General features: G+C 37.1%; 1 protein-coding gene across 6 annotated transcripts in view; it reads right to left on the reverse strand.

Moving 5' to 3' along the window:
- The window catches only part of LOC107676995 (unconventional myosin-Ib-like), a 41,426-nt gene that overhangs the window by 13,560 nt on the left and 1,849 nt on the right, over positions 1-26,017 (reverse strand). For 5 of the 6 annotated variants that reach the window (XM_016471773.1, XM_016471774.1, XM_016471771.1 and 2 more), the window contains exons 2-15: positions 25,349-25,453; positions 23,968-24,014; positions 21,028-21,091; positions 13,218-13,316; positions 12,224-12,327; positions 9,519-9,666; positions 7,915-8,033; positions 6,349-6,435; positions 5,852-5,917; positions 5,234-5,239; positions 3,451-3,555; positions 1,998-2,060; positions 1,529-1,729; positions 669-895 (exon numbers count right to left, since the gene is read on the reverse strand). In XM_016471773.1, coding sequence (XP_016327259.1) covers positions 669-895; positions 1,529-1,729; positions 1,998-2,060; positions 3,451-3,555; positions 5,234-5,239; positions 5,852-5,917; positions 6,349-6,435; positions 7,915-8,033; positions 9,519-9,666; positions 12,224-12,327; positions 13,218-13,316; positions 21,028-21,091; positions 23,968-24,014; positions 25,349-25,436 — 1,424 coding nt within the window. In that variant the 5' untranslated portion in view covers positions 25,437-25,453. The remainder of the gene's footprint in view (positions 1-668; positions 896-1,528; positions 1,730-1,997; positions 2,061-3,450; positions 3,556-5,233; positions 5,240-5,851; positions 5,918-6,348; positions 6,436-7,914; positions 8,034-9,518; positions 9,667-12,223; positions 12,328-13,217; positions 13,317-21,027; positions 21,092-23,967; positions 24,015-25,348; positions 25,454-26,017) is intronic. The other variant, XM_016471770.1, reaches the window with a different exon arrangement.

Consider the following 26,017-nt stretch of genomic DNA (forward strand, 5'->3'; position numbering starts at 1 on the left):
AGCGTGTCTAGTAATGATAGGGAGAAGAGAGCGCTCAGTAAGTGCACAGGACGGATATTAGCAGATCGACTACAGATAGCGAGAGATGGCAGACAAAAAAAAAATAAAAAAGAGGAAAAATTCAGAGGAACAAACCATTAAAAAGAAGGGTTATGACTAGGCAAGAGGTGGAGAGAACTCGAAGAGCAGGAAGGCCTGGAATTAGATGCAGAGGTTGCTTTGTTTCTTCTAGATAGGCGAGTTATGTTGATTTTGCTTTGTTTCACACAACTAATCTGTGTTGGCTTTAGCTTGAATATGCAAGCATAGCAGATTCCGCCATCGTCGCTGCCAGGGTTGTGTACGTACGTGTGGGGCGGAGTTATCAAAATAAGGGCGAGGTCCTATTGGGGTATGGGCGTGTTTGTTTTAGTGCTTTCAAATATTAACAACGTTTGGCAAAATTAGCTTAGTGCACCTTTAATTTCCTCAATGTACTAAATTACTAAAACTTTAACAAACTAAAATTATAACAATACATACTAATTAAAACTATATACTAATATTTTTTATATTTTAGTTTGGCAATGTAAAAATATATTGATTATTTCTAAATAAACTAGACATTTTTTAATGATTTATTTTAAGCTTGCTGTTTAATAAAAATGAAAATCTATATAAAATGTTACCTGATATAGTTGGGGTTCTTGGTCAGCAAGTTCTTCATGAGCGTTCCCACTGAGGCTCTGAACTGGAATCCAGCTGTGGGGGGCCGCTTGAGGTTCACTTTAGCTGGGTTTCCCTCAGGAAAGAGAATCTTTATCAGGCTGTGATTGGCTTTGTACATGGCCTGGGATAAATCTCTGTAGAGGAGGTCATTGTTTTTATCCACAAATCCCTCCGCCCGATACAGCACCTGTGTATACAGAATATTACGTTCAATAACTCTTCTTTACACTCTACTTTACAATGTGCTTGTTTCTGAAAACACACAATGTTTATTGGAAAGCATTTACAAATGTACATATCTCAGATTAGTGTATACTGGATCCCTCTGGCTTCTCCCATCATCATTATTATTTGTCATTTTGAAGAGCTATAACTCAGTTTATGGGCAAAGAACACTTACCAAATTTTGCATGTATAAAAGGTATGTGCCCAATTACATTGTTGCCAATTTTGCAATGGATAAGATGCATGGTTGCTTTGGTAGATCTTTTGTAGAGTAATGTAAATGTAAAAACATCAATGCAACTCCACAGACTGTTGCATGTGGGCTATCCTTTAATGAACTGAGATCTTCTCCACAATTTAGCAGAAGACTATAAAAGGTTTAAGACGTGCTTCACTATTCACACCATGAATCATAAGTGTGACAACCATTCATTAACACGTCATTCATTCTTAAATGTAATTCATATACAACACTGTATCTAAAAGTATTGTGAGCATGTGATGCACGGTTTACATAGCACTGTATGTAAAGCTAAAAACTAAAAATGAGTGAGAGCTTAAGGGATGTTGAAATGGGGAAACTCTATGGACTCACCTTGCCAGCGTAGTGCTGGATGCGGAAGCAGTTGTGTGGTAGGCTGTGGTCTGTGAGGAACTTGGAGTTTTTGCTCTGTCTGCTCTCAAAGTGCTGGTGTTCAGCACACATGGTGTTCAACTTGTCCAAGAAAGTCTCATCTGTTACTGTGCCTGGCCTCAAACACTCCTCATCCAACATGGCCAAAATCCCATTCTTGTTCTGAAAACAAGAATTATGGTTATCAGATCAAACACTGAAAAAAATATATATTAAAAACCTTGTGAAACTGTAGATTTGTGGGTTTTAAACCATGTCTGTAAGCCTTGAGTTCATCTGTATCCTGTATATTATATATTAACACAGTTTCTGCAAGTATGTTTCATAGGGTCTATAATAAAGAGAAAATTAGGATTCTAGAAAAAAAAAAAAGAACACAACTGTCTCTTGTCTGCAATACTTGTAAAACTACTGTCATATGCAGACTTACATTCTCGATGAGGTCACATATGATGGCGTTGTTGAAATACTCAATGTTGGTCCACTCAATATCCTGTAGACAAAGATAGAGGCAAACTACAGATTTGTTTTCTTTCCATCAGTTTTCTCTTTCTAAAGAGGGATATTCCTAGAACACAGTCTTAAAACTAATCCTGTAGCGTCAACAGACAAATCTGAGTGGTTTAGGAAAGATGCTGACAAGCTTTACTATACTTGAACAGGTAAACAGCAGATATCCAATACCGCGTAGGAGTCGCGATTATTACTTAACCGGCTGAGTGCAATGATTTGATCCAACTGCAATCACTGATTATTATTTATTATTATTATTATTATTATATTCCTTTTCATAGTAATACCAATAATAATAATAATAATAATATTACCATTAATAACAACAACAATAATAATAACAATGATAATAGTTATTCTACCTTTACAAAGCTTGAAAAGAAAATCATGCATTTTACTTTTAAGTGAATAAATTACTTGCACTGAAGATAGAGGGGGGAAAAAATTCCAACCAAACTGCCACACACAACAATGATCTCTATAATTGTATACAGTTCAGTTATGCAGTTCAACCAATGAATACACTGCAGATGGCTGGATATCCATGTTGCTCCATGTCATGACCGTTTCTGCGATATTTAGGGTCTGGAGTGCAGACCCACTTACGGCCCATTAGAGAAAGATGGAACCCACTGGATTTAAACAACAAATCAAAGCCAATCAAGTCAATGAATGTAACAAGCTGGAAAATAGCTGTGGGCTAATTGGACTTTGTGAAAGCTCCTCGAACTAGGAGGTAGATGTATGCGGGAGGAGGGTTCAAAAATGGGGAATTTGGAATGTGGATTGGGGCAGCATGGTCCCTAGACCCCTGCGTCCCTCTTCAGTCTTCAGGGCAGCGGTATTTTCCCATGCACTCAACTGGAGTGAAGCCAGAGAGTGGAATATCACAGTGCAGGGGTCACGGCAGCGTCAGGGCACATACTTAGAGCTCTGAAAGCAAACAGAGCTGCAAGCTCTTCAGGGAGAATTGTGTTTACCCTGACTGGAGTGAGGGATTGTTTCCATCCCCACAATCACAGCGCGAAAGGAGAAGGATTGATAGAAGGAAACAAACAGTAGAGCACAAGCTTGCTATATACTGAATACTGCACAGTACTCTGTATAACGCCAAGGCTGAAATGCTAAAAATGTGGGTGAAAGATGTAAAAGAATTCATAAATGTATTTTTTTTTTTCTAAATTCCATTTATAGCAAGATATTTCTTCATTATGTCTAAATGAATTTGTTCTACATCAGTAAACATGATGTCACGTTATCTGTCTGAAAGCACTTTCCTTGCAAGGTAACTTCATTAAAAAACTGTTAGAGGCACTGAAGTTGAGAGAAGACTATTTCTGATCGGCTGTCATGTACGGGGTGTTGCTTACCTCACGGACATACTCCTCCTGCTCCTCGCGGAGAGTAAGCTCGATGAAGATTTGCTGGAGCTTCTCATTGCAGTAGTTGATGATGAACTGTTCAAAACTGTTGTCCTGCAGGAACAGAAGGATGGATGAGAACCCACTGACCAAATGACTACTGTGATAATTACAATGTACACTGCAAACTAAAACACAACACACTGCAAACCAGCACACTAATACGGTAACAGTCACTCAACGTTATTTACTAAGCACCTTCCTCTAGGTACCTATATAAGCTGGATACACGCTAGAAATTTTGGTGACTTCCTTTGGTGACTTTGGGGAGGAATGTCACAATAAGTCTACTTTAGGAAATCTTTAACTGTTTGTTGTTTTCCCCAATATAATACTATCTATAACTAAGGTGTCTCACTGAAGTTGCACAACTACAATGCTCTTATTTCAGCAAGCTTCATACTGGTTTGCTGCCGATTCGTGATGGGGAAATCTGAGAAAATTCAAATGCAGTTGTTTAATATGTCACCCCTCTTACATTCTTAATTGAGGTTTGATGGAACTCAGACAGATGAATGTATGTTTCCTGTGAAAACGTTTGGTGTGACACCCACAACCAAAACAAAATGATTTAAAATAGTTTTGTGGGGTGCCGCCTTAAAGAAGTCATAGTAAAGAATTTCGTCAAAGCATAGGCATTTATAGCTAAGATTACATGAAGGCATAACATGGTACAATATACATAAAGGCTGCATAATCGTATCTGTATCTTTTAATGGAGGTGAAGTCTTTAATCTCTGCACTCACAGTAAATGTTTTCCGGGTTAAAAATGCAGGGTTAAAAAATCTAACCATATATGTAACCATTTCCCTTTCTCATGCTAAACCCCAATCGGTGAACAGACTCCATCATTGAATTAAAGCAACAGTAATGCTCAATGTTATGCTCACTGGCTTATGATAAACAGTTAGGATTGTACTATTTAGCCATGACGCTGGGGTTCAGGAATTATTCAATCCTCTTCTTTTTTTTTTAATCGTCAGAGCGATCCTACTGCATGTTAGTCTCTGCAACTAAAGCCACTGCAATCATCAGTTCCAATGGGCTTGGCTTGAGAAAAAGCCCAAAATCACTTCCAAGAGGCAGCATATGGCACGCTGAAAAGCACCAGCTCATTGTTTTACTTGGCACTGGCAGTTTTATCCTGGCAGCCTTTGCTGAGAGGCCACACTGGCATGTCAGCCTGGAGCTGCAGTGTTCTGGGAGTAATGAGAGGTAAACCCGTTCAAAGAATAAACTCAACTCTTACATTTTCTGAAGCCCCAAAAGCTCAGAAACACTGCAGCTCTCTGGCTGGTTTCAGTGAAGCTCAAAGAAATGCGTCACCCAAAAATGAAAACTGAGTCATTATAAATCACCCTCAAGCTCCAAAAAAAACACCATAAAAGAACCATACAAATAGTCTGTATTACTCATGCACTATATCCAAAGTCTACTGAAGCCATATGATATGGGTTTGGAACAACTTGAGGGTGATAAATAATGACATAATTGTCCTTTCTGGGTGAAATGTTCCTTTAAGGTATTCTGAGTTCAGGATGAATGGAGCTAATGCTGTAACATCAAGCATACAGTTCATACTAATACTACTAGGAAACACTGTGCTTCAGGGTTTTGCTCTAGTAGTGGCTTATGCTGCAGAGATAAAAGAGCAGAATTAAGACTATAGGATTAAGTGCTAAAATCGCAGCATGCACACTGCCATGGGATTTCCTCTGCAGGTCTACTTACTCCATCCTGTCGCCATGGCCACAACAACATAAACAACATTCAGGAGAGAGTGAAACAGTCAGACAGCAGAAGACAAGCAATGGACAAATGTAAACCAAAATGGCTGAAAGATGAATTACTAGGCCCAGACAGAATCTGTGGAATTTTTATACTGTTTTTTGGGGGGAAATTCTGCAGAATGGATTTAAACATGGCAAAGTATGCTGCTATGAGTTTTAAAGAGATTTAATTAGCCAAAATTGTTAATAAACAAAAAATACGGATTTCAGATTCAATGTGGGCCTGAGAAGTAGTTCTCTGTATTACAGTAAACACTTGTGGGATTTAGTATGCCAACAACAAAAAAGTCATTACAGTCATATAACTAACTTAATAATGCATGCAAGTGCAATTCTCTATTTAAATTTGCATTGGTGCACAGTAAGTCTGTCAGTACAGAAATGCAGGGTACTTTTCACCAACACACAAAAATTGAGTTTAGTTTATGGGTGTGTTCAGTTTGGAAGCCTGCCTTTGCATGCACTGTGATGCGTTAGACATTGATGGACAGGTGGTGATGACATGAATTTTATAAGAGGCATCATTTTCAAAACACACTAAACACACCAAATCACTCACCTCAAAGATTTCAAAACCGTAAATATCCAGGACTCCCATAACTTTCTTGCGTGTTTTGGTTTGAGCCTGATCAAAAAAAGAAGAAAGTTAAAGGCAGAAACCAACTCGCTTTAAACACAAATACGTGAAATAGTGCTAGCATCGGTACAAGCGTGTCTTGTGTAGTTTCAGAGTATAATTTGAGTGTTAGGGTGCCGTCACATTTACTGATGTTTGGCAAATTTTCACAGGCAAAACCCAGTCACATCAATAGAAATTCACAAAATCTGGTATTTTGTGTTAGAGTGAAAGATTTCATCATACATATTTTGCATTGGGTTCAAGTTTGGTCTTGCAAATTTGATGAGTTGACCAGCAGAAAGCGGCTTGGTTTGAACACTATTGCTACACTATTGACAATAGACTATTGCTCACATCATTTTGCACCAAATTTTGTTAATGTGACAGCACCTTTACAGCAAACAACAAAGATTCAATGAAAATCCAGAGAGACATACCTTGATGCTTTCATTGATTCGGTTCACCAGCCAGCTGAACAGTCGGCTGTAAAGGTTTTTGGCAAGAGCATCACGAGCATAATAGGCCTGAAATAGGTGTGGCAAATTACAATCAATGTCCAGAACATCTGAATTACACATTATCTATACAAGCATAAAGATAGTGATTAATCTCTAGCTCCAATTCACTCAATGTCTCATGGCTGTAAAAACAAAATTACACCACTTGAAGAGAGTTTTTGGAACACATCATGTGGCCCGGATCCAAATGCACTGAGGCCTGTCATCTATCAAGAGTTAGTGGCTAAATTCTTAACAACATGATGCTATGCCAAGAACACATCACAAGTTGCTAACTGGACCCCTCACTTGAATGTTATTATTGCAATAATCAAGGCTTCGGGTTCACACACATCCCAGCAGCCTTTAGTGAGGTTTTGCCTGTAATATCTTTCTACCTCTAATCATGATGTTGGCTTGGCAACATACTGTTATTGTACAAAGTAATGTTAAAAATGTAATTTTCCAAAATGTCTATCCCAAAACTTAAATTTCTACAATGTATGCCCTCCAAGAGCTCTCAATCTATATCTGCCAGACCTTCAGGCTGCTATCAGATGAACAGTTGTACTGTAGCTTACAATCAAATTCCTATAGATTTAGATTGAATTCAGAAATTATTTCAAATAAAGAAATAAGAATAATAATAATAAGAAGAATAATTATTATTATTATTAACATATTGGCTTAATTCAAACGTAAGGATTTTTTTCACGCAAGGCTTCATAAAGCCATTCAATTTTTGACTTGACAAACTTTTCTTTCCTAGTTGTTTTTGTTGTATCAGAATCAGAATCAGAATGAGCTTTATTGCCAGGTATGTTTACACATACGAGGAATTTGTTTTCATGACAGAAGCTTCCACAGTGTAACAGAATGACACTGACAGAACAAAAAACACAGATAATAAAAAATAAAAAATAGAACAAGTAAATAAGGAATAAAAATATATAAATCGACAATTGTATGTGCAGGTATATTACAATAGACAGTTTTGTATGTACAGGTACTGTATCTGGTCAGATGTTTGTGAACTCTGGAGACCTTGGTTTTCTGTAGTGTCTTTCCATCATCTCCACCGAACTTGCATGGAACTTTCCATAGTGGCATATTTGTAGTTGTTACATTTCCGACAGCGATGGTTATAATGGACCAGGTCAATAAAATGACCTTTCATTCATAAGTGATCTCACTTCATGTAAGTTTAAAAAGAAAAAAAAAATAATAGAGATGAATTGTCTATTCAGAAGATACAATATATCCTATTTTAGGCTTTTTGTTCAATATCTTTTGATCAATGAACCTCCAGTTATTCAAAATTACTGATTTTTTTTATCTTTTTTTTTTTTTACTTTATTAATTCCCATTATTTTTCCAGGTCTGGGAAACTTATAAGTGCACAAAGCTCCAAAGCTTTATACTGTCCTTTCATGTAAAGAGATTTACTTGAGAACCAAACATTTAAATGGAGCTCGATGTGCGATCAAGGAGGGTGTGTGTCCTGACCTGAGCCACATTGAGCGTGGTGGACACCTTCTCCATCTTGGCCTCCACGGTCCGGAAGCTGAATGCTCTCTCCAGCACAGACTGCTCAATGCCCAGCAGCTCACACATCTCTTTCAGGTCTGGGACAGGAAATGCAAAACAAACCGAGGCAGATCAGATTAAATAATTATTTATGGATAGACTAGACAGCGTGTTATGTAATTTAAACAAATTTTCCAATTGCCAAAGATAAACATAAACCCTCCGATGACTCTTATGACTCTTAAAAAAACCCTCTATAAAAACATATTTAGTGTCTTCAAATTTAAAAACAACAATCATTCTGATCAAAGGCCTGTCTCCTAGAATCTAGAAGTCAAGGTTAAGACTGATACATGTTAAGCCCCTTTCAAGGAGTTCAAGGAGTTTAAGCTGAAGGGTATTTTAAAAGTGCTTCTCTCCAGGGGGTTTGAGAGGATCTGGACATCAGGTATACATCCCCCTCATCCTACACCAGCTTAATCTGTCTCATTTCAGCCCATATCTATCAGATCAAAAGGGCAGAGGAAAGGACATTATTGCTGATGGGTTTAAGCACAGCAGACAAACCAGACGCTGTAGTATGTATAAATAGAGGTGTTGACATAGACTGTGATGTTTAGTCTGGGCCGACCACTGCCCTGGCTATAGGAAACTAATAGAACGACCAGTGACAAACAATGCTCACTTTTGCAGTGAATATATTTTTGTAGTTGACATAACATGTTGACTAATATTTTTATTTAACGTTACAATTTTAGGTAAAACTTTTTGGTTTCCCCAAGTAAATTATTTGGTCTTTTTTTCTAAAGTATTTAATGCATATTTAAAACTTCATAGATGTCACGGTTTTAGATTATTATTATTTTTTTTTTTTTGTGATAATTTTAAGAAACTGGTTCCAAGTCATTTTAGAGGCATATTTAATTGTACTGTACGTATAAGGGAAAGTGCATATCTTAGACCTGTAAAAGTTTTAGCATTATTTTGAATGACCTTTTTGCTTTTATTTGTTCATCTTGTGGTAAACTGAATGGCTAATAATTATAAGATAATTTGAAAATAGTTTAAATAGTTTTAGATTAATTCTAGCACGTAACAGGACACTTGTCACTGCATAAAATATTATATCCTTGACCTGTTAGTCAAGGATGCATTTATCTGGCTTTATAAAAACATACAGATTTTTTATCATTAGCTTATGCATGCATGGTACAGGATGCAAGGGTTATCTGGGTAAGTACCAGTGTGGTGTTGATTGACAGTGTACCAACTGCAACTGCAAGCTAATACTATAAATAACTCTTGATATATCAATAGATGGCAGTAGTGACCAACCTGGTGAGCAGATGAAGGCACTGTTACATACAAGACCACAGTACATGTTGTTTTACAATTATTATTAATTTGATTTTCCATGCTAGCAAATGTTTATATCATTATACCTAATACTGATTGTGATGTCCGATCATTCACACTTGAAAGTTTTTTTGGAAAGTGTACTTTCTTTTACAAACCAGCTGTTTAAAAAAAAGTAATGTAATTTTTTGGATAGGCAATGCTTTCTGAAAGAGCCTAGCACTCACCGTTCTTGTCCTTGACTCGACTCTCATCGTAGCCGTTGCAACGAGACTCTGGTTTAAACTCGATATTTCCCAGTTTGAGAACAGCAGCCACCAGCTCCAGTATTGACTGAACCTCATCCTCCATGAAGCCCACAATTTGCATGGCATTCTGGGAAAACAGAAGAGAAAACATATTCCGTCAATAGTGGTCTGCTGATGGACATTTAACATGGCAGTACATATGGAGGCTTCTGTAAAGTGATTGACTGGCCCGTAACCACACCACTAATGGACAGCCTGAGGGTGTTGAACAGAAGTTTCCATCATACCACAGTCTGTCAAAGAGAACAGATTAAGCATTGCAGCTTGTCCTAAGAATAATTTGTATTTGACACCTTAGAAAATCAAGGAAAGAAATAAGAAATAAAATAATCTTTTAATAAAAATTATTAGTGTGTGTGTGGACGTTTTATTTAAAGAAATCTCATTCTCAGTAGTGACTCTCAGTGATCACTGAGGACAATGACACAATTCAATCATACATATGGGAAATGTTCTTAACTCAAAACACATCTTTTATTTCTTTATTTTTATATCTTTATTTTGATCTTGGAGTAAAATATGACCCGAGATTCACCTTAAAGGGGTCATATGATGCGATTTAAATTTTTCCTTTCTCTTTGGAGTGTTACAAGCTCTTGGTGCATAAAGAAGAGTTGTTCCAAAAACGAACATTTTAATTTACTCACCCCCATCTTGTTCCAACCCTATATGAATTTCTTTGTTCTGTTGAACACAAAATATGATATTCTGAAAAATGTTGGTAACCAAACACTTGCTTGACTTCCATAGTACTTTTTTCATACTATTAGTCAATGGCTACCAGCAACTGCTTGGTTACCTGCATTCTTCAAAATTTCTTCTTTCGTGCTCAACAGCTGAAATAAACTTGTAGTTTGGAAGTTGAGGGTGAGCAAAAGATGACAGAATTTTCATTTTTTGGGCGAACTATCACTTTAATATTGTTAATTAATGAATGTACAGGGAAATAAGTAACATGTGTTCTAAATTTTACAGTAGTTTTAGCCAATAGAATCAGCAGCAGCTTATGATTTTTCATGTCGCCTGTTCTTCTACAATAGCTTGTGTTAATATTTGTTCTTGTGAAGCCATAAATTACATTTGAAATGTCATGGAATCGCTGATAATAAATGTGCAAGCAGTTAATTGGCAAAGCAATGGTCTAAAGGCCAGAGATAACGGAGCGTGAGCTGTAAAGGGCTGAAATGTGATGCAGATCAAAATGAATGACAAACCAATAACTTCCTTTATCTCTCAATAAATGGTAACACAATTGTATCCTTCCAGAGTGGAAAAACTCTTCAATAGTTTTTTCTTTTCCATGTTAACAAGACAAGCATGTTGTGTCTCCAAGAATGAACGTTCTGCTGAGTTTTGTATATTATTTACAGTCTAGCATAAATAGCAACCATCCTCCCTCGTGGAAGTGTTTACTGTCCCCTACACACAGAGCCTTATTTATGCTTAACCTCATAAACTACAACTGTCTACACTGCAAAAAAAAAGGCATGTTTCTAATTAATTAGATCTGACTCCCCAGGCAAGGGGTTGAAAGACAAAGCCAGAGGCCCAGCACATGCTGAGTTAGTGTTCTGATGCCAGCATGGAGCTTGGCTTAGGCCTATTGTTCATCAGAACTGCACAGTATTGTCTGATACGGTGCTGAATTCTGTTCAGTTTAATGTGGGCTGCATTGTGTGCTTGGACACAGACACAGACATTCAGGTCTCCACAATAAGGATGGCCCAGTGGCCCGGGCTCACCAAAAAAGGTTCGGGCCAGTTGATGGAAAAGTCACTTGTCTTAATGGGCCAGAGAATAAACAAAAGCAGCAACACTGTCAAAAAATGTAATATTCAAGCACATTATGCATTGCTTCCTGTGTTATCTCAGTGTAAATACACTACTTTTCAAAGTTGCATTAAATTGATCAAAAGTGGCAGACAAGACTTAATTCAAATAAATGCTGTTTTTTTATATATTCATCAAAGAACCCCCACCCCCCAAAAAAAGTATCACAGCTTCCACAAAAATATGAAGCAGCACAACTATTTTCAACATTGATAATAATAATAAATGTTTTTGAGCTCAAATCAGCATATTAGAATGATTTCTGAAGGATCATGTGACACTGAAGACTGGAGTAATGATGCTTTTATTTTTTTAAAGTGAACAAGTCAGGCAAGTGTCTAAAGGAAGCAAAACTACTGGCTCAACCAGGCCAGCAGAAAATAATCCTCATTGTTAAACCCTGCAACGTCCATCCTCTGCATGACCCATTTTCACAACAATAAGGGTGCATGAGAGAAACAGAAGCGCCGATTTTATTTAAGTCAGCGGTGAGCAGGTGGAATTCCCCCTTAAATGAACTTCCCTGTCTTCAAGTAGAGGCTTGAACAAATCTCAAATGACATAATGACACAAGGCAAAGTGTCTTGCTCAGAACAAACTCCACCTTTGCGGGGTAAAGGATGATCTTATCCATTTAAGCCGGGGAGATAAGGTGCTTTGTTAGCTTCTCATCATACAGGGTGCCATAGATCTGAGCTAATCCCAAGACAGTCTGAACCAATGACTCACATGCTATAATGTGTCAGGAACCAGCTACTGTATGTATAGTATGGTAGGCCTGAAAGCAAACTTACTCTGACTGTTCTGAAACTGGCAGCATCGTCCAGTCCATTGACTGTTGCCGAATCCAGGCTAAGGTAGTTGTATTTACTGAAGTCTCGGTCCAGCTTCAGTTTTTCTGAAAGAAAAATACAATTACATTGTTAAAATCAATTCACTTGACAACCATCTTTGAAGCAATTTCTCTCATTCTCCCAAGAGTGGTCACTCTTTGTACTTTCTCTTTATCCCAGGGGTGTCCCATCCTGTTCCCGGAGGGACACCATCCTGCAGAATTTCCAACACATTTGCCTAGAAGTTTCTAGTAAGCCTGAAGATCTTGATTAGCTGGTTCAGGTGTGTTTAATTAGGGTTGGAGCTAAACTCTGCAGGATACACACACACACACACGCACTTTATGTTTATGATCATTAATGTTTTCATCATTAAATTTTGAGCAGTTTCGTCTTCAATACATTCCAGACGCTTCTAAACAGCAGAGAGGATAATATACAGCGATGTATCAGGGTCCTGATCACCTTGTTTATTTTACAACAATGACCAACTAACTTTACCCTTAACTTTATCCTTTACATAATTTACAGCTATTATTGCAAATTATAAACCCTTATAGCTAAACTCTGCAGGACGGTGGCTCTCCAGGAGCAGTATAGAACACACCTGCTTTATACTGTCTTTGCCTAGATGTATCAGCCATTCCATATGACCCAGTTGCCATCAGATTATGTTACATCTATGTGGTATTCTGCTCAGTTCACCCCTTTGATGCCTGAAATCAAAGCCTTTTATTGTGTTCTCTTTCATTTAAAATATCAAACAATGACCATGGTCCAACAGAATGCAAATAAACCACGAATGAACCATAAATTCTGTTTCCAGAGTCTTTAACTCAGGTAACTTTGAGTGCAATCCAATAATCTTTTCCTTATTATGCTCTGAAAGCCACTGAATGGACTGTGCATCCCAAATGCACAAGCAATCATTAAAAATCTGTAGTTGGTCTCTTACGGAGCGTGTCATCTGATGCTCCAGAAAGCAGCTGGTAGAAGATGTGGAAATTCCTCTCACCCCTGGGCTGCTTTACCACACGGGATTTCTCCAAGAGATCTGCAAAAGGGAAATATCAAAGCACAAAGCATTTAATGAGCATACACAGCTGACTCAGCTTAAACCGAGAGCTGCAGAAGGGTTTTCTGAAGGGGAAAAAAAAAAAATCTCCACAAAGAGAAAGTTTTAGCGATAATGTTTAAACATAAAAGACAAGCCTAACATGAGGTACAAGGCTGTCAAGCAATGATATTTACTTCTGAAAAAGTCACAAGTCAATTGTCGCTTTTCCACTACGTGGTACAACTCGGCTCGCTTTGCTTTTCCACTGCAGTTTAGTACCACTTCCGAGTGGGTGGGATTATATAGACTGTTTGTTATTGTTGCTCCGCCACCTCGTCTACTGACCAAAACACAGCCATGTCTTTTTTCAAGTTGTGTGTGATGGTCGTTTAAAGGAAGTTTTTTAAAAAAGTAATGCGAACAAATGGTACTGCGGTGGCTGTTGCTGGCTATTTAAATCTAGCGTGTTTGGTGTCTCTTGTCACAAATCCAATGACGCAGGTAGTGACGATTCTTTCTGACCAATCAGTGATCTGCAGTGTTCACACGTCACATTTTAGTATCAGTACGGCTCGCTTGGAACCTCAACAGAGGTGGTACTAAAAAAAAATAAGTACCAGGTTCTAGCTACTGTAGTGTACACAGTGGATACCCCCCCAAAATGAGCTGTACCGAGCCGTACCATGCAGTGGAAAAGCGCCTAATGTGTTTTCAACTTCATACATAAATAAATGTTAATTTCAGCAATCCCAGTGAAGAATTACACACAGATGAAACTGGCTAAAGACAATTCTCTCCTACTATGTACTAAGCAGAACAGCCATTTCAGAGAAAAACAAAGGTGTTTTCCTGTTTATATTAGAATGAATATTTAGGTATCCATGGTGACGTTTTCATTGTTCACTGTATTCAGATTGAGACAGGAAGTCTCACAGGAGATATTCATCTATGGGGAGAGGAACCTGTCACACCACCCACGCTCCATCCAGATGTGTGCCCATTAGAAAACAGCAGCATCAGCCCAAAGCCTTGATTACCTTATCATCAACAACATTTATTAGCTCGATATGAGATCAGACATGGAGGATTGTTAGGAAATTATGCAGGAGTATTATCTATGAACTACTGATAATTCTGATAATGCTTGACAAAGTACCAATCAAACCTTCTTTGATATTTCATACTCATTGACAGTTGCACAGGGACATGAATAAATAATTTTGTGGTGACCTTAATATGCTATTTATTTGGCCAATAACCTTTTACAATTTTGTTTTACAACAATGTAAAAGTCGTTACTGTCTCTTTAGATCAATTTCATGCATCTTTTCTGAATAAAAGTATTAATTTCTTTAGTAATAATAATACTAATAATAAAACCCTAAACTTTTGAATGGTAGTGCATGTATGGAGGTAAATATTGCTGTTTATTACTGTGCATTATTATTTATTACTGGTATATTGGCTCATTTAAATGAAAATGATTCAGTGGTCAACCTTTTGAATTATTCAGCCATATTAATATTCAACATATGTATCAAAAGTCTAAAGCTATAATATGAGATGCTAATTTACAATTTATCATCAAACAAGTTCTTTACTGCAGGAAACTAAATGTCCATGGTTCCCTTTCATGGGAACTTCGAACTGCGTCCTCTAGGGGTCGCTATGGGAAACGCCTCGTCGTGACCCGTGTCTGAAGCATACATTGAAAAAACACCAACTCGTTGGCTGGCGACAGTCATGACGTCACTACCGGTGCGACTATAGTATAAATAGGCGCCGGGAGCACACATCATTCTCTTCTTCGTCTTCATTGACTGTTTTGTTTGAAGCGTGCATTCATGGTTACATAAGTAACCTGAGACGTTCTTCAAGTATTTGGTTAATAGTAAAAGCAAGATGGCAATAAGCAGTTGTCACTTCCTGTTTTATCTGATGCCTGTCACAACAGTGGCGTAGTGGCTGTGGGCCACAAGCTCATCAATAGTTTATAGCCCCATTAAAGATCCACTTTTGTGGAATCTACCTCAACAGTAACCAAACACTAAAGAGTATCCTTTGTCTCCCTTCTCCCCCATCCTCTCCTTTAATTTCCAGAGATAAATCATGCTGTCTGGTGTAAGAGTAGTGTCTGAGGCAGGATGAGTCTGAGGAATGCAAGAAAACTGAGGGGACTCCACGCTGACCTTCCACCTTTAGTACATCCGCCCACATTTGTTATTGCTTTAACACAGCTCCAGTAATGGCCTGTAACTTCTGTCCTCCACTCAAAAATCAGAAGTCTTCCATCTTCCTTCTCTGCATTGCTTTGTATTGACTTGTTCAGTCAAGTCTGAGTTCTACTCCAAAACCTAGCAACCTTGCTGTGAACTGCCTGCTTGCATATCTTGCATATAAACGTAGCACAGAATAATTGATCAGAATGTGCCATTATAGGTGGATTTTCTCCCATACATTGTTACAAATATGTTTGTTATTAAAATATTGAATGAATGATATTAAAATAAGTATTCTCCAACTGGTCCACTGTTTGGTCCGTTGTTTTTAAACCAACATCGCTGTGTAGCAAAACTGCTTATAATGCATACTGTCATAATGTATTCAATTTGCAAATCTCTATGGCCTTTGGGTTATCAAAACTTTGCTAAAAGCCTTTTGCACACAATCTGCTACATGCCTTTTTTCATTATTATTGATACTTTTTTTTTATCAAGTAAGAGGTCTCTTAGTAGAATTGTAAAAAAAAAAAAAACCTTCAGGTCGTGGTTCACATGTCTTTTTGCTGTTTACCCTTTACTGATTTTTATAAAGTAAACTTAAAAACAACTTTTATATCATTAGTAATATAATCATTTACATTTAATATAAACAACATTTGCTGGACATTTTTGCAAGTAGTGATTTACATTACAAGCTATCAGACTTTCATACTTTTTGACTATATAAATATCAAAAACTGCACCAAATTGCATATTTTTGCTCAGTTCGGGCCTCTGGATAAACGGAGGTGTTTTTTCTTCAAGTATGCACTCCATATTCTCACTATATCATACCATATGAGCCATAAAGGTGTTAGACTTATTTCATATGTCAGGCTTTACAGGGTTAACTTGATATGGTGTCTTAAAAACAGTAAGATATTCTGTAACAGCTAAACACATCTGTCTAGCACATGACAACATTTATCCTGCTTCATCTGCCATCCCGAATGTCTGTTTTCAACTCAGCTTGTGCAGTGCATTGTGGGATTGCCTTTTTCTGCACAGGATACATGTAATGTTAGAATTAGGCTAAACTGAAATCTCTCAGCATAAAGTTTCTACCTATAATGAGCAGCGACCTTCATGTTGGGAGCATGCCTATGATGCCTTAAAATACTGCCTGTTTAGGTGTATGAAGTCTGTTTGTTCAAATCATCTAAAAACAGCTTCTAGTGGGTAAAATGATGTTGTTTTAGATGACTCTAAGATTGTTTCTTTGGAGGAAAGCCCTCAAGCTTCAGAGCTGTCTGTAGCATCTTGTTATAGCCTGTCTGTGGTCATGCAACTTGGTTGTTTTGAAGCACTCACAATAGATTCTATTGTGCAGACTACATGTAGCTATAACAGTTTAAATCTAACTAAATTAGACTGAATTTAGACAGCAGAGGCCAACTGCACCAGCTGTGCGTAAGTTACAACTTAGCCCAGTTTTGACATAAAGGAGCAGAAAGTTACAACTTACGCACTACTAAATACTTTGGTGTTGCACCATTAAACTGGAAACATAACTCTACTTATTGACAAAATATTTATAGAAGTTTCGACCAGGAGTAGTATGTATTCCAGGTTGGAATAAAATAGCATACTGGCTCAATTGCATCAATAAGCACTCCTGTTTTACCTGACATAATTCAGTCCTTTAGACATATTTCATATGCTCAGGACATTATGTGAATAAATTATTTTGTTAGCATCATTTCAACACGAATTCGACTTAAACAATGCACCTTTCTGTGCATCAGTCAATCCCTGTACATGTCAAATATAATAAATAATAAATAAATGTCCTTTTTTTTTTCTTTTTGGTGCAACAGTGCAACTGAATAACATACAGAGTTACAAACTACTTTACGTTCCAATAATGTTAGAAATTACGAACGGTCGGTGCAACTCAACCCAGGACTTCAGTAAAAACTGTGGGGGAATTGTTTTAATTGTGGGATTGTTTAAAGCTCTTCCAATCAAGCATTGAAAAAGAGAGTAACATTTTGCTCCCACTTCCTGTGTCTTTCACTGTATATGTTGGTGGAGTCAAAATAAGATATAACTGGAAACAGGCGAAGGTCTTGCTGTCATTAAGGAAACTCAGTGTGTTCATATACCCTAACAGAGGCGTTTATAGATCTGGGCTGAAGGTGTAACTGTTGAGTGAAGTAATTCAGTGCTGCTCCAAATATCAGCACAAAAGAAATGTCATTAGATTGTCAGTTAGGTCTAGTGACTCCCCTGTATGTGATGGAGTGACGTAGATAAATCACATCAGCATCATTAATAGTGGGAGATTGATCGATTCTCTCATGTGGATGGTGGCACACTATCTGATCGATTAGTTACTCAAACCGCTGTACTATATAGGATACAAACTCTCCTCAAATCAGTGAGCAAATGGACAAACTGTGCCAACTGTTACAGGAAGTTGCAGCGGCAATACAAACTTAGGCTGATTAATTATCTCTCAATGCCAAGTGGTAGCACTTTCGTTTCCATTTAAAGACTTTAAGGTCACTTGTCATAGTGGCACAATCTCATTTTTGACCAGACAAAATGTTGCTACAGTTTAGAAATCGACTGTTATGTATCAGAGAATGTGCATGTTTTAGGTCACCACTCATCGTTTCGACTACCCATTGATTCAACACTATATATTAACCAAATGCATGAGGAAACATTTAGCTAAATGGACCACTGGCTTCAACAGTCAAGAGTATTTGTGCCAAGCCAACTAGACTGCTAGACTGGCTTTGAATTTGCAAAGAGAACGGCTCAAGGGCATATTACAGGAACCATTGCTATAGTTTTATGAAATAAGGACACGCTCCGGATGGTTTGTGTGTGTATAAATGCAGCACAGTTTCCAAAAGCCCTCTCTGAGAGCACACAGCTGGGAGCAAGAGTAAAGACACAGCCAGCTGTACAAAATTATAATAAAAAAAAAAAAAAATAGTACAAAGTAAAAAGAAATAGTTGTCCAAAATGAAGCTTCTATCATCATTTATTCTCCATTGCATGTTGTCTTTACGCTCATATGACTTTTCTTCCAGAAAACACAAAAGGGGAAATTCTAAAGAATGGTAATGTAGTTATTTTCCATAAATTGACAGTTCATGGTAATCATAGCAGCTATTAAATAAGTATAAAAGTTGTGCTCTATGTTCTGAATACATATACACTAACATTCTAAAGTTTAGGGACAGGTTTTTTTTTTTTTTTTTTGAAAAGTCTCTTGCATTTATTCGATCAAAAATACAGTAAAACAGCATTATTGTGAAATAATATTACAAATTGAAATAACTGTTTTCCTTTTTAATATATTTATAATGTAATTTATTTGCAAAGCTGAATTTTCAGCATCATTACTCCAGTCTTCAGTGTCACATGATCCTTCAGAAATCAGTCTAATATGCTGATTTGCTGCTCAAATCCCTGTACATGTCAAATATAATAAATAATAAATAAATGTCCTTTTTTTTTTCTTTTTGGTGCAACAGTGCAACTGAATAACATACAGAGTTACAAACTACTTTACGTTCCAATAATGTTAGAAATTACGAACGGTCGGTGCAACTCAACCCAGGACTTCAGTAAAAACTGTGGGGGAATTGTTTTAATTGTGGGATTGTTTAAAGCTCTTCCAATCAAGCATTGAAAAAGAGAGTAACATTTTGCTCCCACTTCCTGTGTCTTTCACTGTATATGTTGGTGGAGTCAAAATAAGATATAACTGGAAACAGGCGAAGGTCTTGCTGTCATTAAGGAAACTCAGTGTGTTCATATACCCTAACAGAGGCGTTTATAGATCTGGGCTGAAGGTGTAACTGTTGAGTGAAGTAATTCAGTGCTGCTCCAAATATCAGCACAAAAGAAATGTCATTAGATTGTCAGTTAGGTCTAGTGACTCCCCTGTATGTGATGGAGTGACGTAGATAAATCACATCAGCATCATTAATAGTGGGAGATTGATCGATTCTCTCATGTGGATGGTGGCACACTATCTGATCGATTAGTTACTCAAACCGCTGTACTATATAGGATACAAACTCTCCTCAAATCAGTGAGCAAATGGACAAACTGTGCCAACTGTTACAGGAAGTTGCAGCGGCAATACAAACTTAGGCTGATTAATTATCTCTCAATGCCAAGTGGTAGCACTTTCGTTTCCATTTAAAGACTTTAAGGTCACTTGTCATAGTGGCACAATCTCATTTTTGACCAGACAAAATGTTGCTACAGTTTAGAAATCGACTGTTATGTATCAGAGAATGTGCATGTTTTAGGTCACCACTCATCGTTTCGACTACCCATTGATTCAACACTATATATTAACCAAATGCATGAGGAAACATTTAGCTAAATGGACCACTGGCTTCAACAGTCAAGAGTATTTGTGCCAAGCCAACTAGACTGCTAGACTGGCTTTGAATTTGCAAAGAGAACGGCTCAAGGGCATATTACAGGAACCATTGCTATAGTTTTATGAAATAAGGACACGCTCCGGATGGTTTGTGTGTGTATAAATGCAGCACAGTTTCCAAAAGCCCTCTCTGAGAGCACACAGCTGGGAGCAAGAGTAAAGACACAGCCAGCTGTACAAAATTATAATAAAAAAAAAAAAAAATAGTACAAAGTAAAAAGAAATAGTTGTCCAAAATGAAGCTTCTATCATCATTTATTCTCCATTGCATGTTGTCTTTACGCTCATATGACTTTTCTTCCAGAAAACACAAAAGGGGAAATTCTAAAGAATGGTAATGTAGTTATTTTCCATAAATTGACAGTTCATGGTAATCATAGCAGCTATTAAATAAGTATAAAAGTTGTGCGCTATGTTCTGAATACATATACACTAACATTCTAAAGTTTAGGGACAGGTTTTTTTTTTTTTTTTTGAAAAGTCTCTTGCATTTATTCGATCAAAAATACAGTAAAACAGCATTATTGTGAAATAATATTACAAATTGAAATAACTGTTTTCCTTTTTAATATATTTATAATGTAATTTATTTGCAAAGCTGAATTTTCAGCATCATTACTCCAGTCTTCAGTGTCACATGATCCTTCAGAAATCAGTCTAATATGCTGATTTGCTGCTCAAGAAACATTTACTGTATTATTATTATTAGCAATTTTGAAAACAATTTCATATCTTGGCGGAAACGGTGACACCTTTTTTTAGGATTATGTCATAGTAGATAGAAAAAAAAAACAACATTATTTATCTGAAATAGATTTTTCTTAACAATTCATTAATTATTGTCTCTCTTGATCAATTTACTGTGTCCTTGAAGAATAATAGTATAAAATTTCAAAATTAATCAGCATATGGGCTTAAAACGACGTGAGGGTGAGTAAATAATGACAGATTTGGGGTGAACTATTCCTTTATTTCTATTTGGGCACTATTACACAGGGATACTCCTTGGTTTCCGCCTTGTAATTATACTCACAATTACTGATGACTCCACCAAGGGGGTCTCCTTTGAAGTCAAACTCGATATCCATGTACTTCCCCTGTAGAAAGAGAATAAATTGTTTGCACATCCCATAAAAAGTGCATGGTGGGTGAATTGATGACATGGTTCTTTATTGCTGTTTAACATGGCCTTCCTGTGCAGTCAAAATAAGATATGACTAAGAAGCTAAGGTCTAAGAAGCGAGTCCCTCTCCAATGGTGACATTTCATCAAGGCCTTTGGTACTAATGGCAGGCTTGCTGCGGAGAACCACGTGGCTCTTTGGTGGTTCTTGATGGTAGGAAAAGACACATGACATTGAGGGCAGTGATCACTGCAAATAGGGCTGAAATTTGAGCCTTCCACGAGGCAAATGGGAAAAAAAAACAAAAAAAACAGACTTTCCCTCTAAGCGCAGTCAATTCTCCAAGTACAGGCCTGTTCATAACACAGGCTGCCAATCATAAATAGATTTGCAATGGAGTAATGGACTACTGTGGGAGAAGAGGCTTTTTTTTTTTCTGCCGTAATGGTAAAATAAACTTTTTTTGTCTTTCTGTCCCTGCACACTATTTGGGATAAGAACAGTAAGCCCAGTGTCTCTGGAGCCAGTTAAATTTGTCCCTCTTTATTTATATCCAACAGCTCTTCAAAAGGAAACTGCCTCAGAGGCTGCTGAATAAACTCCCAGAACTCTAAAATCCTATGCCAACACAGGAAGCAACAGCTGAAAATGTCTTTGAGAAAAGTTATAACAGTACAGCAGTTGGAAATATATAGGATAAAATGGTGCTTGAGATACAAAACATTATTATGAAATTCAAAATCTCAAGGTGTTAGCATGCTGTCACCTCAGAGATGGTTTCTGTTTCAAACCCTGTCGAGCTGGCTTGCTGCCTTCGGTCTATGAGCCCTAACCAAGGTGCTGACTATTGTAGAATTACCGTTTACACCACACAAATGGACACTATTCACAATTGATTTCAATAGAGCTTGGTATTAGCATATAGCTAGGCTAATAATGTGATACTTTAATTAGCATAAATAAATGTCACCCTTGTAAAAAATGAATACACTTAGTTGAACTGAATGTGTACTTGTAGTTTACTTAAAATCTTAAAAGTACATTAAAAAAACAATACATGCAGTTAATATAAAATCATTTAATTGTAAAATAAAAAATGATTTAATTGTACTTAATGAGAGAACACTTTCATTTTATTAATACACTTAAGTACTGTATAGGTCTACACTTTGTAATTAATTGTCAAATTAACATTTTTACTTTACATTTGAAGTAAATTATTATGTTTTAATCATCTTTTCTTGTGCTTTAAAGTACACTTATTTGATATGTTGACTAACATATAATTTAATGTGTAAGTACATATATATTTAAATCCATGACACAAGTTTTCATAGAAATTACATTACAGTCATTGCGGTACACGTTATCAGTATTTCAAAGACAACAGAAGTAATTATGAAATTACATATAAAGATGTAAGAAGTCCTACGTAAGAGGGTGAAAAAAGCATTTTCAGAACTAATTGCATTTAATATAAATTTAAACTATAATACATTTTAATTTAAATGCAATTAACAAGCTATTAAGTGTCCGAAAACATTCAAATAATATACTTAAGTGTGAGCTTAATGTAAAGTATATTATTTCCATAATAAGTGCTATTTTATTTTTTATTTTTTTAAAGTATGCTTATTTTTCACAAGGGCACACCAATATAAATGTTTAATGTTTTTTTCTTTTTTTTCTTATATGTACTTCATGGCATTTTAAATTTTTTATAACCAACATTTCTCTCACCTGAGCAACCATCTAATATCTATAGTTTGCCGTTATGCATTATGGGATTGCCTTTGACACAGAGGATGCAATGCTGCCTTAAAATCCAAAATGAGAAAACTTTGTTTTGAGATGGTCTAAGATGCTTCAAAATGCTACCTATATAGGCTAGGTTTTGAAACCAAGCCACACAAATAAACGGTTCCTGGCTAAAGATTGTTATGCAACACTGATGGTCTCATGTGGGTGATGCAAGAGCCAGTAAGAGTGCCCAACAAACTAATTTTTGACCCACGAGTTACTAAAATTTAGATCTGGTAAGTTTCCTGAGGATAAACGTCAACAACAACAACACTGACTCAACGCTGTTCTGTATTCCCTGTTATGTAAACTGAACAGCACCTCTGTTGAACCTCTGAAAACACACGCTGGACAATGCTGTGTGGTCTCTAACAACTGTAAGTACACACTCTATAGCTCAGTATATGTTTACTTTGTGTGGTCAGGCCATGACGGACAGATGGAAAAGGGCCAAACTGTCAAAGAGCAGCGGCATCAAAAACGTTTACATAAAGAGAGATATTTAACTGTGCTAATATCTGGGCTGAATGGCATTGTGGGAGTCAGTCCTCAAGGACGACAGGGAAAAAGAAGAGACTCAAAGGCATCTGGAGGTGGTTGCTAGAGAGGTTACACAGAGTTCTGTTTGAACCCTGCTGTATGCACGAACAGCAATCATTCTAGTGTTGCTGTGTCAAGTCTAAAGTATACTTTACAAAAATCGGATGGTGCACGTACTATTTTAGTGACGAAATTTGCATGTCATGCACACTGTATGCAGACACGTATGCGTAAAACCCGAAGTATACTTTGGCCTTCAGAATGTGCTCAGTGCCGGTCCATAAAAAGCAAAGCGGGAATGTTGCAGTATCATTTTGCAAAATCAAACTCCCAAGAAAAGCATTGCATCACTTTAGGGGCGGACTGAGAGTAAGCAATAGAATAATTTGCCTGTGTTCACATTACGGATCAAAAGTCCATGTTGATCTATTCTAAAGCAAACACACTCTAGAGGGAAGAGCAGCATCAAAACAGTTGTAATATACTTTGTCTGGAAAAAGAGATACTCACAAATCGAGACGAGTTGTCATTCTTCACGGTTTTGGCGTTCCCAAAAGCTGCAGTGGAATAACGTTGTGAGTTAGTCATGCCAGATTCATTTAGCACTACATTTCTACTTTGACTGATGTCATCTGGCAGAAAAATGATTCTGAATCCTCTCAGCTACCTTTCATCATATTCATGAAGCATAAAATACTTAGACTGCCTAAAATTATAAATAAAAACAACAACAAGTCCACACATACTTCAATAATGTATGTCTATTTTAAACATTGATGAGTATTTTAGTTAACTCTGATGGACACTGAATGGACTTTACATTCATAACTAACTTTGCTTTCAAGGTTTACATTTGATCAGTTCATGCATTCCCTGAGAGCTGAACCCATGACCTTGGCATTGCTTGTGCTATGCTTTACTGTTTGAGCTACAAGATGACACTACAATAAATTTATATTTCAACGTTCTCTCAGATCAAACGAACAATGGCTACATTCAGAATATAGTACTCCAGTACAAAGTATGTATAGTAAGCAAATGTTCAGTATGCATGGAATATCCAGATAACCTACTACATTTGTAGTATACCAAAAAGCACAATGCACAGAATAATGTATCCCACAATGCAACCTTCCATTTCCAATGTGACAAATGAACCACAATTCTCAAATTAAACGTAATTATTACAGTACAATCTCTATTTCCACTCATTATATGAATATATTGAATGAATATGATTTTACAGATTTTTTTTTGCAGCGATGCAATAGAAGAACCATTTTTCGTTACCCAAAGAACCTTTCAGTAAACAGTTCTTAAAATAACTATTTTTTTTCTTAGTGTGAGGATTAAAATCAATATTTTAAAACTTAAAAAATATATATTTTCCACTATAAAAAACTAAGAACCACAAGGAAATTAGTGAAAGGCTCTTCACAGAACCAACAACGGGCTCATTACTTCCAGCAACTAAACTCTCACAGATGTGGGACTTCACTCTGCTCTGAGTCCTGCTGCCAATAAGCACTGGGCATTCCTACTTCATCTCCATCTCATCGCTTATGAGCATTTCCTGTTCATGGCCCCACATAAAAAACACAGCTGTCTGATTGCCAACAGGGACCAAGAAGCTTTTGGCCCTTTAGTTGAAAGTGGGGCAAGATAATGGGCAAATACATATGATGTAGGTCTCAAATCATCTGCTTCCAAACTTGCCTTCAAGAATCTGAAAAGATCTACCACAAAGTTTCCTATTAACAGACCTGCTGGGACATTCAAGAACATATGATGTATGTTTTAAGGCAAGCCAAGGGATCTGAGTGTTTTAAAGGTGTGAAATGACACATAGACAAGGCATTTTGTACAAAAACAGAAAATGTGGAAGACTCACCCTCAAGCACGGGATTGGACTGAAGCAGCTGCTCCTTCACTTTGTTCACCTCCTGGCCCTTCCCACACACTGCCGCCACATACGACATCACAAACTTACTGGCCTCTGAAAATCAGACCGCAGAAGAATGAGGTCAGGGGTCATCTTCTAGATGAGACCTCACCCCAAAAATTCCCATTACATCAACCCTGTCCATCCTACAAGGAGCAAACGCCTTTCCCACCTCACATCAGAATCCAAACTCTCCCATTCTTTCAAAGCCAACTATGAGATCAGCTGTTTAAAGTCTTCAACATCCCATCGAGCTGATAATTAATCATGAAGAGATGACAGAACAACTCAAATAGAGGGGAAAGCCTGTGAATCAGTGTCCAATTTGGCAAATATAACTTAATATAAAGTAAATAATTTGTATAGTATAATATAGTATAGTATAATATAGTATAGTATAGTATAGTATAGTATAGTAGTGGCCTAATGGTTAGAGAGTCGGACTCATAACTCAAAGGTTGTGGGTTTGAGTCTCGTACTGGCAGGGATTGTAGGGGGGGGGGGGGAATGTACAGTGCTCTCCCACCTTCAATACCACGACTGAAGTGCCCTTGAGCAAGGCACTGAACCCCCAACTGCTCCCTGGGCGCCGCAGCAAAAAATGGCTGCTCACTGCTC

This window comes from Sinocyclocheilus anshuiensis, unplaced genomic scaffold (genome assembly GCF_001515605.1).
Source record: "Sinocyclocheilus anshuiensis isolate Anshui unplaced genomic scaffold, SAMN03320099.WGS_v1.1 scaffold616, whole genome shotgun sequence".
NCBI lineage: Eukaryota > Metazoa > Chordata > Actinopteri > Cypriniformes > Cyprinidae > Sinocyclocheilus > Sinocyclocheilus anshuiensis.